This window comes from Emydura macquarii, unplaced genomic scaffold, assembly GCF_026122565.2.
Source record: "Emydura macquarii macquarii isolate MOO-44397 ecotype Brisbane River unplaced genomic scaffold, CSIRO-AGI_Emac_v2 contig_1876, whole genome shotgun sequence".
NCBI lineage: Eukaryota > Metazoa > Chordata > Testudines > Chelidae > Emydura > Emydura macquarii.
In genome coordinates, this window is record NW_027132013.1 from 9,993,369 (window position 1) to 10,006,160 (window position 12,792).

Sequence of the window (12,792 nt, forward strand, 5' to 3'; positions counted from 1 at the left end):
CTATACAGCTGGGGGGACTTTCATCGGTTTTAAGAAAAACTACATTAAAAATGTTTGGAGCACACAACTCAGAATGATGGGAAGATGGAGCCTGAAGCATCAGGGAGAGTAAAATAAGCAATAACTCTGTATTATAGAACCTACTTCATAGTTTATTCAGATTACAGTGATGTTTGACTCATGGCACAAAGCCATGTACAGACTAGAAATCAGAGCTTGTGATGTGTCAAAGCATATTATTCTTTGCTAAAATGAGGGACACCGATGTATTTTATTTTTAATGGGACACAGGACCAAATCAAGGACATTCTCCTTTTCCACTGGAAACATGCAAAGCCGCCAGATCCTCAGACTTCTTTACGCGAATGAACAATAGTAGGAGCTTGCTATGACACTCGCAGAAAAAATAAGAGCACCTAGAAATGACAACTTAAGACAACTTTATTTCAGACAGGGCCTTCTATCTGCAAAGATTTTCAGCGAGATCTCTTCTTCATGTGAAAGGTAAATATATTGTTGCAATACACTGGAAATAAGCAGGTTGGACCTGGCCAATATCGAGGTGGAGAATTTCAAGGAAAACCCTTGAACAGCTTGCTGTAAATAGTAGTTTTGGTGAGTCAGTAGAAGAGGCTCTTCCCACAGAATCAGCACTTCACTAATGTCCCATCATAGATCCTGTGAACAGGGGTTGAACGAGGTCCCCAGGCAGGGCCCATATCGTTCCCTAGGTTGGGCCCAGGCTGGGGATTCTCCCTTGCGTGGGTCACTGGGCTGCGCTGGTTGAACCCTTGACACATTCAAACCTCCCGCCCCAACGGCACCAACGGCCGCACAACGATCTCTGCGTGACGGACAAGTGCCTCTGCCAAAGGCTGTAGGAGCGTAAAAGTCGACCACGTGGCGTGCAAGAGACAGATGAATGGGAGCGTTTGATGATTACCCCCATCTTCCAATCAGAAGGCAGTTGTCATGGGCCTGTAGGTTTCGGGGCGGGAGAGGGCAGTGTGGCGAAGCCCAGCCCAATGGGAGATGAGCATGTTTTTGATTGAGGGACAGCTTAGCCAATGGCGAGGTAGTGGGGGCGGTAGCTGTGACGGCTGTGGGGCGGGTGACGGCTCGCGGCCGGGCTTTAGTCTGCTCTTGGCCGCCGCCCCCGCAGCATGGAGGTCCCAGGAACTGTCCCCAGTGGCGGCCTCCTCTACTGGGTGGGGGTGCTGAGCGCCGTGTACATCACTGCGCGTGCCGCCTACCGCCTGCTGGCCGGGCTCCGCGTCTGGGTGCTGGGCAGCCCGCTGAGGCCGGGCCCGGGGCTGGGCGCGTGGGCAGGTGAGTCCGCTCCCTTGGGGCTGCCCCCTCCGCCGCCCTTGGTCTGCGCTCTCCCTCCTGGCCTGCCCTGCCCTGCCCTAGGGCGGCCCGGGGCTCCCCCTTCAGCGAGGGGGTCTCTTGGGGTTTCCCCTTCCCTTCATTGGGCCCCTCCCCCGCCATGCGGCTGGCACTGCCCCAGGCGGCCTCCTCCTCCACCCCTCCCTATGGGGGGCGGGCTGGGCAGAGTCCCCTTCCTTGTAACTGTTCCCGGCCTGGGTCCCTGCCCGCGGGGGGCGGGGTGGGTCGAGGAACGGAAGCTACTCCTGGTCGCTACCCTTGTCCTGCAAGGGGCTGGCCTGATCTCCCCCTTCTGGCTCTTCCCTACTTCTTGGCGTGCCTCTGGTCCCCCTGGCGAGTCGAGGGAGATGCGTGTTTCCCAGCTGCTAGCAGGGAGCTGCTGCTATAGGAATGTGTCAATGGGGGGATGGGGCTAATCCCCATTCAAGTGATCCCGCAAAACTTCTCACCAATGAACGACTTACTTGCATCCAAAACTACATGAAAGTTGTAGTATAGTTTACCTCCTTCCCCCCCCCCCACACACACACCCGGGATGTGTTATATTCGTTTAAAGGAAACAGTGGAAATCAGTCTTAAATTCTGATAAAGTCTTAAAGGCTGGTGTGTAGTGGAATCTGGAATGTGTGCTTCAGGGATAATCTCAGCCCTCTCAAATACAGTCTATTCTGCCTCAATATCTCAGCCATGTGAGCCTACCAAGTCCCAAATTTGGGATAAGGGCCTAGATTGAAGGTCCCAACGGAAAAATAATAGTAAAATGTGTAAAGGGAAGTGGTATCTGGAGTAAGTATAAACATTTTTTGTAACATAGCTGAAAATTCTCTGTGCTGACTGTCATAAGCACATTGCGGTAATGTGGTCTAGTGGACTAAATGCAAGATTACGAGCCAATGGGTTTTTGTTCTGATTGTGATGCTATGACCAGTTTGATCTGTGGATCTGATAATTCACTCAATCCCTGTCACTCTTTGTTAAACAGATAATCCCTGCATTTTGGAAGTCCTGAAGGGAAAAAAATGTTAATAAGTGTGATCCATGGGCCCTTGTCAAGCTGCCAATGAAGTGCCAGTCCTGCATCATTTGGAACTTTTCATTATTTAATGTCAGTTTTTGTAATTTCTCTGTGTCGTCGTCCCGTCCCGTCCCCGTCCCCCCCACCCCCCCGCCACCCCCAAATTTGCACCTTGCCTGACAATTTGTGTTTTGTTATAATGGTAGTGTTTTGGTGGGATTTATACTTTAAAAAAAATAGCTACTACGGCTACATTTCTTTAGTTGATGATTCTTGATGGTAGGAAGGAATAATTAATGCTAATAGAATTTGGGGGATTTAAGGCTCTAAGAGAAAGCAACCAGGTCTATTTGGACCAAAATGTTGGACAGCAGGAAAAACATGATTGATTTAAATAGTCTTTAAAAGAGACAGTTACATCTCTCATGACTTGTATTGATCAAGAATTGAACCAGATGACTTTCAATGCCTGCAGTATCCATCATATTTTTACAAGTCTGAGTTTCTGAGAAGGATGGAGGTGAGAGACATTGTATACTTTTTTGCACATAACTTTTTCATTCTGAGCTTTGTAGCTTTTCTTTAAATACAAACCCCTTGTAATGACTTGGAATTTACTTGTTTGGATTCTGAATCCTTCTATTATCATAACATTGCTGAAATTGAATACTAATAATATAGGGCACCCTGGACAAATAAGAGGAGTCAAACCTAAGGAAGTGACAGGAATTGGAATTCTTGAAGTTCAGCTGAATACACACTTGACTTGACATCCTCATTCTTGCTTCTCACTTTCTGTTCAGCTCTCTTAATACTTATATTTTCATCAGGAGATTGTGACTTTTTTTTTTTTTCCCTGATGGCTCGCTCTCTTTCTTTCAGATTAAATCACTAAAGTTACCATCATCTTTCTCTTTTACCAGTTTGCAAAAGATTCATTTTTGTGGTGCTTTCTACTAGTGATTCCAGCACAGCTGTTTACCAGTAGGCCCTAATACAAAAGTGTACTTTTGAAGATTAGCTTACCTTGTGTAATGTGGATTTAACAAATTTCTTTGAGTTCAGTGAACAGTAAAAGTGCAATACATCTCTGATATAGAGTACTCATGTCTAGGTTTCCCTAAGAATTGTATAAGAGGAAACTTACCAGGTTGATTGCATATTATAGATCTTGCTGTTAGCAGCAGCTGTATTACTCATTTCTAGAAGTGCCTATAATAAGTGCTTTCTGGAAAAGAAGACATGGGGCTAGATCCACAAATGAACTTGGACTTGCAATGCATAGTGTTTTGGTGCCTAACTTAGGCACTTTGCCACCCAGTGGAATCCATAGCTCTGAGTTAGGTGTTTAGCTCCCTATACAATGCTTAGGAAGAATAAGGTACCTAAGAATGGGATCCACAAAAGCAAGCATGCTGAGTAGGGAGCCACCCAAGCTAGTCAATAGGCAATATGGAGAAGAGGGATTTAGGCACCTTCTCCGCTCAGGATTCACATCTGTGAACCCTCTCCTGGAGTTAGGCACCTAATCCCTTAAAATATTCATTGGGCCAACTAGAGAGTGAGTTTTATAGTCCAGTAGTTAGGGCACTCATTTGAGAGGTAGAAGACGGAAGTTCCAGTCCCCTTGCTCGAGTGCATATTTAATTATTTATACACAGTGGAACAGTTTCAGTAGGTGAGTTGAGATCCACCGCTGTAGCCCAATGGCTGGGCCTGCCCCACTCCCCGGAATGCCCCCCCAAGTTCAAGTCCCTTGTCCACCTGAGGCAGAGGGGGAAATTGAACTTGGGTCTCTTCCTCCTGGGTGAGTATTTAACCACTGGGCTAAAAGTTATAAAAGGGGCACCACCTCATCCTCCATCTATTCTTGTGTTGGCTTCAGTGTTTTCTGAAAATGCTGACCAGACCAGGCCCTGCAGTGTGATAGATGGGGAATGCCTACTTACAGGATCCTGCCTGGGCTGAGGGCTAGGTGCCTGGGCTGAGGGCTAGGTGCCTAGGCTAAGGTGACTGTGCATGTACTCGCTGGCAGTTAGGCACTTGTATCCTTTTTTGTAGATCTAGCCCATGATTTCTGCTCCAACCCAGATTCTCAAATTAAAGTTACAACTATGGTTAAGGTCATGCTGGGATCTCTTTATAATTCACTTTCATGTACTCTTAACTTTCCGAAAATTTCTCTTCCTGGGCTGATGATTTCTATTTTTTATCACAGCCAGAAATTCCACTTATGTTTTTACAGTGCCTAGCACTTCGTGGGCATTACTAAAAACTGCTTGATAAAAGTAGAGGCAAAACATTTCTGTTGAATTCTTGTCCAGAATTCTTGTTCAGGACTTGCCTTCTTTGAGTACCATATTCTCAAAGTACATTCTCTAAGTGATTCACACAGTTAGGTAGAGATGCCTCTAGTTGGCATTGACTCATCAGTAAAACTGCAATCTTGATGCACGTATGTTGCAATGTTGTCTGCCTGCCAACTGTCAAGCAGTGACAAACAGTGCTTAGGAAATATTAAACAGACAAATAAAAGGAATACATGTAAGCATTAAAATCTGGTTGCACAGAACTAGGTATGATTAGATTATAGACTCGTGACAAGAATTTTTTTTTTCCAGTTACATTTTAACTTTTGATGGAGTTTGAGAAATGAAATTACTACCATGTTATGGAAAACATTAATGTTGCTAGTCTGCATGACATAGCTACCACTTCATTGACATTTAGTATTTTCTAGATAATCCTCTTTATAATGATACATAGTATTGTCATGCTAAAAATACACTAGCATTGCCACAACACCAGTTTTTTTTCATTATGTCTCTAGGACAGCAAGAACTGAATGAAGGAGCATGATCTTTCTTTTTAATAGGTTGGTTTGGAGTCTAGCTGAAATGCAGTTTTTGGTAAGGGAAGCTAACACTTTTTTCTCTTTACAAGAAAAAATTTGAGTTGCCACTTTTTCCTTCTTATAAAGACAGTACCGTTAGCTAGTATTACCAGCTTATTTAAAAGAAACTAAATATTCTAGCCCAGCATTTCATCTCAGTTAACAACGTTAGTCTTGTTGAAGCTGTCCTCTGGATTTTGAACATCACTTTTTACTCTTATTTTATGAGACCTACGTAAATGTGTTGTTCCTTTCTTCATTAGTTCTGCAGCAGCTAACTATTTCAGACCTGTGCACATTTCCGTTGGCCTTCTCATGATCACAGCTGTACAAACTAAGTAGTGAACAAAACTGCTGTTTTGGCTTTTGATGTGTTAAAAAACACTGTATACTCCAGACTGTGCTAAATGGATGAAAATAAAATAATCAGGCCAAGAAATTTCACATTCAATGTTAGAGAACACAAATAGTGGAAAGTCCTTTTTATAAAAATCCATTCAACTACTGCTTTATATAGTTTCCTTCTTTCCTATTTTAATGTGTATTTATGATTATCTTGTGCTTTGATTGTGAGCCCCTTGAGGCAGGGACCATTTTTTTGTTCTGTTTGTGCAGTGCTCAGCACAATGTCCATCATATATATTGATCTACATGTTTTTTTTCTTTTTTATTGACCAAACAAGTTGTCCATCCAAAATTGCAACTATCAACAAATTTTAACTTAAAGGCAAATAAAAAATGGTACCCAAAATTATCATTCTTATCAAGAAGCCGTATCTGCTCCATAGCTAATGCTGCAACTGAGTTTCTATTACAAGCCTGATTTCCTCCCCCTCTCCCATAAAATCCACAAACAGAATAATGCTGACTTTGAGACTGGTTGGTTAGTTCTCATGGAACTCTGCTCCACAAGATAATGAGGCAAGAAATTCAGTAGGATTAAAAGAAAGATTAGACCTGTGAATTGGAATATTAGTAATTACACTAGCTAAGTAAACTCTTACCAGCCCCCCATGAAAATACATGAGGTAGGAAAACACTTCTGTAGGCATGTAACTGCAAAGCTATTCATTACATGGGATTTATACATTCTTCTGATGTAATCTTTGCGTGCTATCTGACAGGATACTGAACTAGATGGACCAATGGTGTTATCTAGTATGGCAATTCCCATGTTCCACATTTTTTCCCTAAATGCTGTTTTAGTGAGTAATACGTTTTCTGGTTTGGATAATTTTATCTATGTCTTGAAAGAATGTGAGAATAGTTTTGAATGCCTTTTGAATTGTTTTTAAGATGCCCGTTTTGTGAGTTAAGTTTAAAATTGATCTTTCCATTATTTGTAGCCAAGTGAGGTGTCATAGAACATGGTGTTTCCTCACTTCATCCTGTTGAAGTAGTTTCTTCTGGCTATAGTCCAAGTGTAGTCTACCTACATAATTGTTTGTAACAAAACAAAGTGACAGGTGAAGTTCTTCTTTGGGTGTAAAATTTTATGTCTATCTCAGTAGTTCATGTCATTGGGGTTCTTGAACCTAAGATTGGACAGGTTTTGCTAGATTTGCCTAAGTCGGCAGGAGTTTGTGTGTGGGAGACAAATGCCTTATTGGACATCATTAAATCGATAAGGGAGTTGGTGTTTTTATGTTGAGGTACAAGGGAATGCCCACTTTGACAAACTGCCTGAAAGATGAACAGGTAAATAGATTAACTAGCTCAGGGGGTGAATGGTCTTGTTTTCCTGAGGGATTTTGAATGGGCTTATTGTCCCTTTTCCTGGTAGGTAGTGTCCTGTAGAGGGTAGTCTTCACAGAAACTTGTACTTAAAACTATTGATGCTGTGCAGGAAAATATTGTAGAAGCTTAACTTGTTTTCCATTTTTCTTTTAAAGTGTACTATGTCAGCCAGAAATCCAACCTGCTTGAAAAGTGTTATTTGGGAGGTGTCCATCAGTTGTTGCAGCCAGGAAGCCTCTTTATATAGTGGAAGTGCATAGTATCCACATTGTGCTTTTCCTGTCCTATCTGCTGGTCGGAGGAAAGAAATGCTTGTTTGGGGTGTTATGTATACAGGAATATGGAATAAGCAAGATATAACTGGTAAGTTGTAAAATAAAGCATATTAAATTGAGTTGGGTTTTTCCTAATTAAACTGGTTTAAAAACTCTTTAAAATTTGATAATGTTGCTGTTTAAATTTTGTGCTTTAAAAATATTTGCTAACTGACTATAGGTATGTGTCCTTTAAAGTGTCTTGCTAATACATTGGGATATACAGTAGGACAACTTCTGTTGCTCACTTACTGAATAACTTCTTTTATAAAATGCAGAAATGCAGTGCCACTCAATACTGCATATATAAAATTCACTCACAAAAAAGTTTGCTAATGCAGAGTTATGGGTGCCCAATGGTATCTCATACTGTTCCAGCAAAACTCAGACCTCTGAAACCTGGAAATATGAAGTTGAGGTATGTGCCCATGCAGCCTTATCTTTGCTATCTGAGTGATGCTCCAACATACCCATAACACCCATACTTGTACTCTGCCTTGCACTTAAGTGAACAGGAGCTGCTTATACATCAAAGGTTAAAAAACACACAAAAAGGCTAGGTATACAAACCAAAATAAAATCCGAATTGCTAACCTTGCCTAGTCAGCACTGTCCTAGTTCACCTCTTTTAAGATTCACATTGCAAATTGAGCCTAAAACGCTACATTACTTGAGCTACCCAAGTAATTTACACTGTATTTGTCTATACATTTGCCTTTTGATTTAAGTTTTAGTGGACACGTACACTTTGCTTGAAATAAGATTCAGGTTATATGAGAGTTGCTAGCAGGCTGTCATGTTGTGTACCAGCTATCTTAAAAGCTGAAGTGCATCCATGCAGGTGCACAGAGTTCAAGTTCTGAGCCTTTTTTTCCCAAAACCAGCAAGAGCTGGAAAAATCAGAATAAATCCATTAGGCTATTCAGTTCACCTCATACCATTCTAGGCTCTTTGATACAGTTTCTAGCATTTGTCCAGTCTCACTTTAAATGTTCCAAGCAATAGAGCTTCTGATACGTATTTGGAAACGTATTTCACAATCTGTTAGGAAATCTTCTGATACTGGTCTTAACACCCTTATGTCCAATTTTATTTCATCTCCCTCCTCCCCAAGAGAAGAGTATCAAATCATCTTGTAGAATGGAAATAAAAATGCAGACTGTAGTGAGGAAAAGCTTGTATATGGCCATAGAGATTTTACATACATTTTTAAGGGTTTTATTTCAAAAGGATTTCATTTTGATTAGTTTTAAAGCAACTTTTCTTTATCAAGATTTAGATATCAGAAGATAAGACCACTGAACTATATAACCCATTTACAAAATGGAAAGATTACTTGAATTGCCTTGTTTGCAAGAAGAATGGCAGAGATGAGGGTGGAGCTTATGAAATGTATCACAAGCCTGAATATTACTTTTATTTTGCTGATGGATGAGTGTTTGAGTGACTGTGGGTGAGGCGAGGTTTGTTGTGTGCACACTAGGGTTTTTCCTATTGTTTTTATAGTGATTTTTATATTGAATTTTCCATAAACTCATGACAATGACTTTAAAGACATTTGACCCAGTCAAGATTGTCAGCTTTTTTTAAGAGTGGTCTTGTGTATAGATTTGTTTGTATATTGCTGGCTTCAGTGGAACTCTTCCAAATTTACACTTATTAACAATTATCTCATTCAAATGAGATTGCACAGAGTTGCATGGCTCCAAATCATGCATCTGGCTTGCCCAAAGACCTTGCAGAAAGGTTCTGTGGGGTGGAGCAAGCAAAATTCATAAACCTTAAGAAGCAAAAGTAAGGAAGAGAAGTCTTGTTTCTTTGGGTCAAGAAGCCCTCTGAAGGAAGGCGGCTGTTCCAAAATCTCAGACTGATCCCCTTGGTTTGGGTAAGTCACAACATCAATAAACTGGCTACTTCAGCCTTTGAACAGTTGTTCCTTACTATCGAATGTTGACTAGTTAGAAGCACTGGGCGTGCAGAAGAGCACCATCTGGCTCCTTCTCTGTAGTTCCAGATGATACTCTAAGAGTCATAAGAACGTAAGAATGGCCATATTGGGTCAGACGAGTGGTATATCTAGCCCATCTTCTGACAGTGGCCAGTGCCTGATGCTTCAGAGATAATGAACAGTACAGGGTAATTTGCTGACTGATTCATCCCCTATCATGCAGTCCCAGCTCCTAGCAGATAGAGATTTAGGGACATTCAGAGCATGGGGTTGCATTCCTAACCGTCTTGGCTAATAACTATTGATGGACTCATCCTCCATGAACTTATCTGATTTGTTTTTTGAACCCTGTTTGCTTTTGGCTTTCACAGCATCCCCTGGCAATGAGTTCCACAGGTTGACTATGCGTTGTGAAAAAATACACTTTATTTTGTTTGTTTGTTTTTAAACCTGTTGCCTATTAATTTCATTGGGTGACTCCTGGTTTGTGTTATGTGAAGGGATAAATAGCACTTCCTTATTCATTTTCTCCATACCATTCATGATTTTATAAACCTCTGTCATATCCCCTCTGTTGTCTCTTTTCCAAGCTGAATGGTCCCAGTCCTCATACGGAAGCTGTTTCATACCCTTTATCATTTTTGTTTCCTTTCTATATACTACTCCCTCCCCATATATAATTCATATGATTCATATAAATTTCTTATTATTTATTTCTTTTCTAATGTTTCTTAGCGTTTTGTTTGCTTTTTTGACTATCACTACACATTGAGCATCTGTTTTCAGAGAACTATTCACAATGATTTCAAGATCTTTCTAGAGTACTAACAGCTAATTTAGAGTGCATTATTTTGTATGTTCAGTTGGGATTATGTTTTCCAAGGTGCATTAGTTTGCATTTATCAACATTGGATTTCATCTGCCATTTTGTTGCCTGGTCAGTTTTGTGAGATCCCTTTGTAACTGTTTGCAGTCTGCTTTGGACTTAACTATCTTGAGTAAGTTAGTATTGTCTACAAACTTTGACACCTTGCTGTCTACCCCCTTGTATGAATATGTTGAATAGCACTGGTCCCAGAACAGATCCCTGAAGGATTCTGCTATTTACTTCTCTCCACTGTAAAAACTCACTGGAAGACTGAGAGCTGAAGAGTTTGCAAATCCTCCATCTCATTTCAAGTATTGCATTTTTCCTTTTTCTGATATTTTTATTGTATTGGCTTGGACACATCCCAGTCTCTTTATTTTCAGGATGTGAGAGTGAAAGTGTGGCTCTGTGTGAACACTCATAAATCCTATAATGGGAAGACACCAAAACATTTTTTTTGAAGTTTAAACAGCCTTAAATATTGTCCTATAAAAGGTCATTGAAATGCTCTCTGTGGTTAGAAGTTGAGAGATTTTGAGTTACTCGTAATTATTGGTGAATGAGAATTGTTAAACTTCTGCTTAGTACAGAGTAATATGTTAGTCTGTTTTATAGGAGCACTTCCTGTTAAGGTTGCCCATTATAAGACAGTTTCTTCAGCTGTTTATAACCTTGCCAAATTAATCTTTCTAGATTAAATTTTTCATGCTGCATACCCACCTTGAGGCTGAATTATTTTGGAAAATTTCACCCAAAAAGAAAGTTTAGCCATTATAGAGAATGAAGCTAGAGAAAAATGTTTTGCTTATGTTAAGTTCTGGCAGTCATTCCTTTGAGAGACTGTAATACTTCCATGCTTTGGACCAGGAGTTTGAAATTTGACATGGGTGTGGCTGTTGTGTCAAGGATTTGTCTTTTGCCTTCCTCATGAAAAACTGCCCACATTTGGCTAAATTATAAACCTTTTGAAAAAATTGCAGCTTGTATGTGCCCAATGGAGACTTACTAGAGCTTCTCAGCTGCAAACTCTGAAGATTCCATTTGCAGTAGCCCAGTGCTGAGAAGGACTTTCCCTGCAATTTCAGTTCTGGGCTGCAGGCCATGCATGGGCTGGGCATTTGAGCTAAAAGCAAGAAGCCTGTCTCTCCTGTGTTGTCAGTGAGCCTGTTACTGGTGCCTAGACAGAGTTAAGGAGGAAGCTGCCTGATACCAGTGCAGAGGGGACAAGATAAGGAGACTGGGACAAGGAATTGAGGGGAGAGGGAGGAAAACATGGCTGGGATAGGAAGAGGAAGGTTAAACTGAGACCGGGAGCTGATGTGGGAGAATGGGAACTGGAATATTGGATTAGTAGAATTTAAGGCTGGAAAGGACCATTAGGTCTTCTAGTCTGGCCTCAGAGGAAGATTAGGACTGGCTGAACAAGAACACTAGGCACCAGCAGGGCAGTGGGAGAAGATTTGACAGGGAGTTAAGGTGTGGAGACAACTGGGATTGACTAGGCTAACAGATTGGGACAAAGAGCTAGAGTGGGGAAAGTAAGGGATTGGACCATGAGCCCAGGAAGGGAGGTTGGGAATGTAAGTGGGGGGAGGGGAGAAGAGAGAGATCAGACAATGGTCAGAGGGAAAGAACTTGGATTGACTGGGCAAGGGACTGGGGACAAGAAGTCTGAGCGGTGGGACTGTGGTTGGGCAAGGAGATTTGCACTAGAAGATGGGGTATGGAAACACTGAAGAGACAGCAGAAAAGTTTGTTTGGAGAGGAATAGCCAGAAGAGTCTGTGCCCACTAGTACACAGTTCCCTTCAGAGCATGAAATGGAACCCAAGTTTCCCAAGTGTTGTCATTTCTCTGCTGTCAGCAGATATCTGTGAAAGCTGCTGCTGGCAGAGTGTGTCATCCCACCTGGGCAACCATGATTTGTCCTCCTTGTGAATATGCATTGATAAAGTCTTTAATTTTGTGATCATATACTGTTTTTTCCACAACAGATAGATGACCTCTCGTGGTGAAACAGGATTGTGTAGTAAAGAAGACTGTTGTCTGTAGTACCCTCTCTCCTCACTTCATTTGTTGCAGAAGTTAGAATGCATGCAGTAAATGAGGCAGGGGATTGCAGGAAGAGAAACTGTCTCATGGTTAAGACAGTTGAATGCTGCCTGGAGAACTAGATTCTATCCTTGCATCTGCTACAGATTTCCTATGTGATGCTAGTCAAGTTGCTTAAATCAAACTTTTTACAGGTGGTCATTAATTGTATTCCTTGTTTTCTGAATGCCTGACGACAGACACCTGGGTCTGATTTACAGCAGTGCTGAGCACTCCCATCTGAAGTCAATGGCATCTGCCCTTTTAATACCCCAAGTGCCATGTAGTGCTAAGTATTCTGTAAAATAAGATCCAAGAGATGGCAAATTTGGCACCCAATATTAGTGAACACTTTTGACCATAATTCCTGTGCCTTGGTTCCCCATCTAAAATTGGAATAGTAATATCCCCTCATTTCACAGAGGTATTGTGAAAATAAGTTAATGTTTGTGAAGCATTCAGATACTCTAGTGATGAGCACCATAGAAAAGCTCATTTGGAAATTAATTCTGTCTTCATAGCAGGATTTGGATAGTGTGCA

General features: G+C 41.4%; 1 protein-coding gene across 2 annotated transcripts in view; it reads left to right on the forward strand.

Annotated features, from left to right (window-relative positions):
• The first annotated feature begins 1,124 nt into the window (after positions 1 to 1,124).
• HSD17B12 (hydroxysteroid 17-beta dehydrogenase 12) overlaps positions 1,125 to 12,792 on the forward strand; it is a 152,068-nt gene continuing 140,400 nt past the window's right edge. Inside the window, exons 1-2 of one of the 2 annotated variants that reach the window (XM_067557586.1) lie at positions 1,226 to 1,329; positions 7,187 to 7,394. In XM_067557586.1, coding sequence (XP_067413687.1) covers positions 7,340 to 7,394 — 55 coding nt within the window. In that variant the 5' untranslated portion in view covers positions 1,226 to 1,329; positions 7,187 to 7,339. Of the gene's footprint in view, positions 1,330 to 7,186; positions 7,395 to 12,792 lie in introns of both variants that reach the window. The other variant, XM_067557584.1, reaches the window with a different exon arrangement.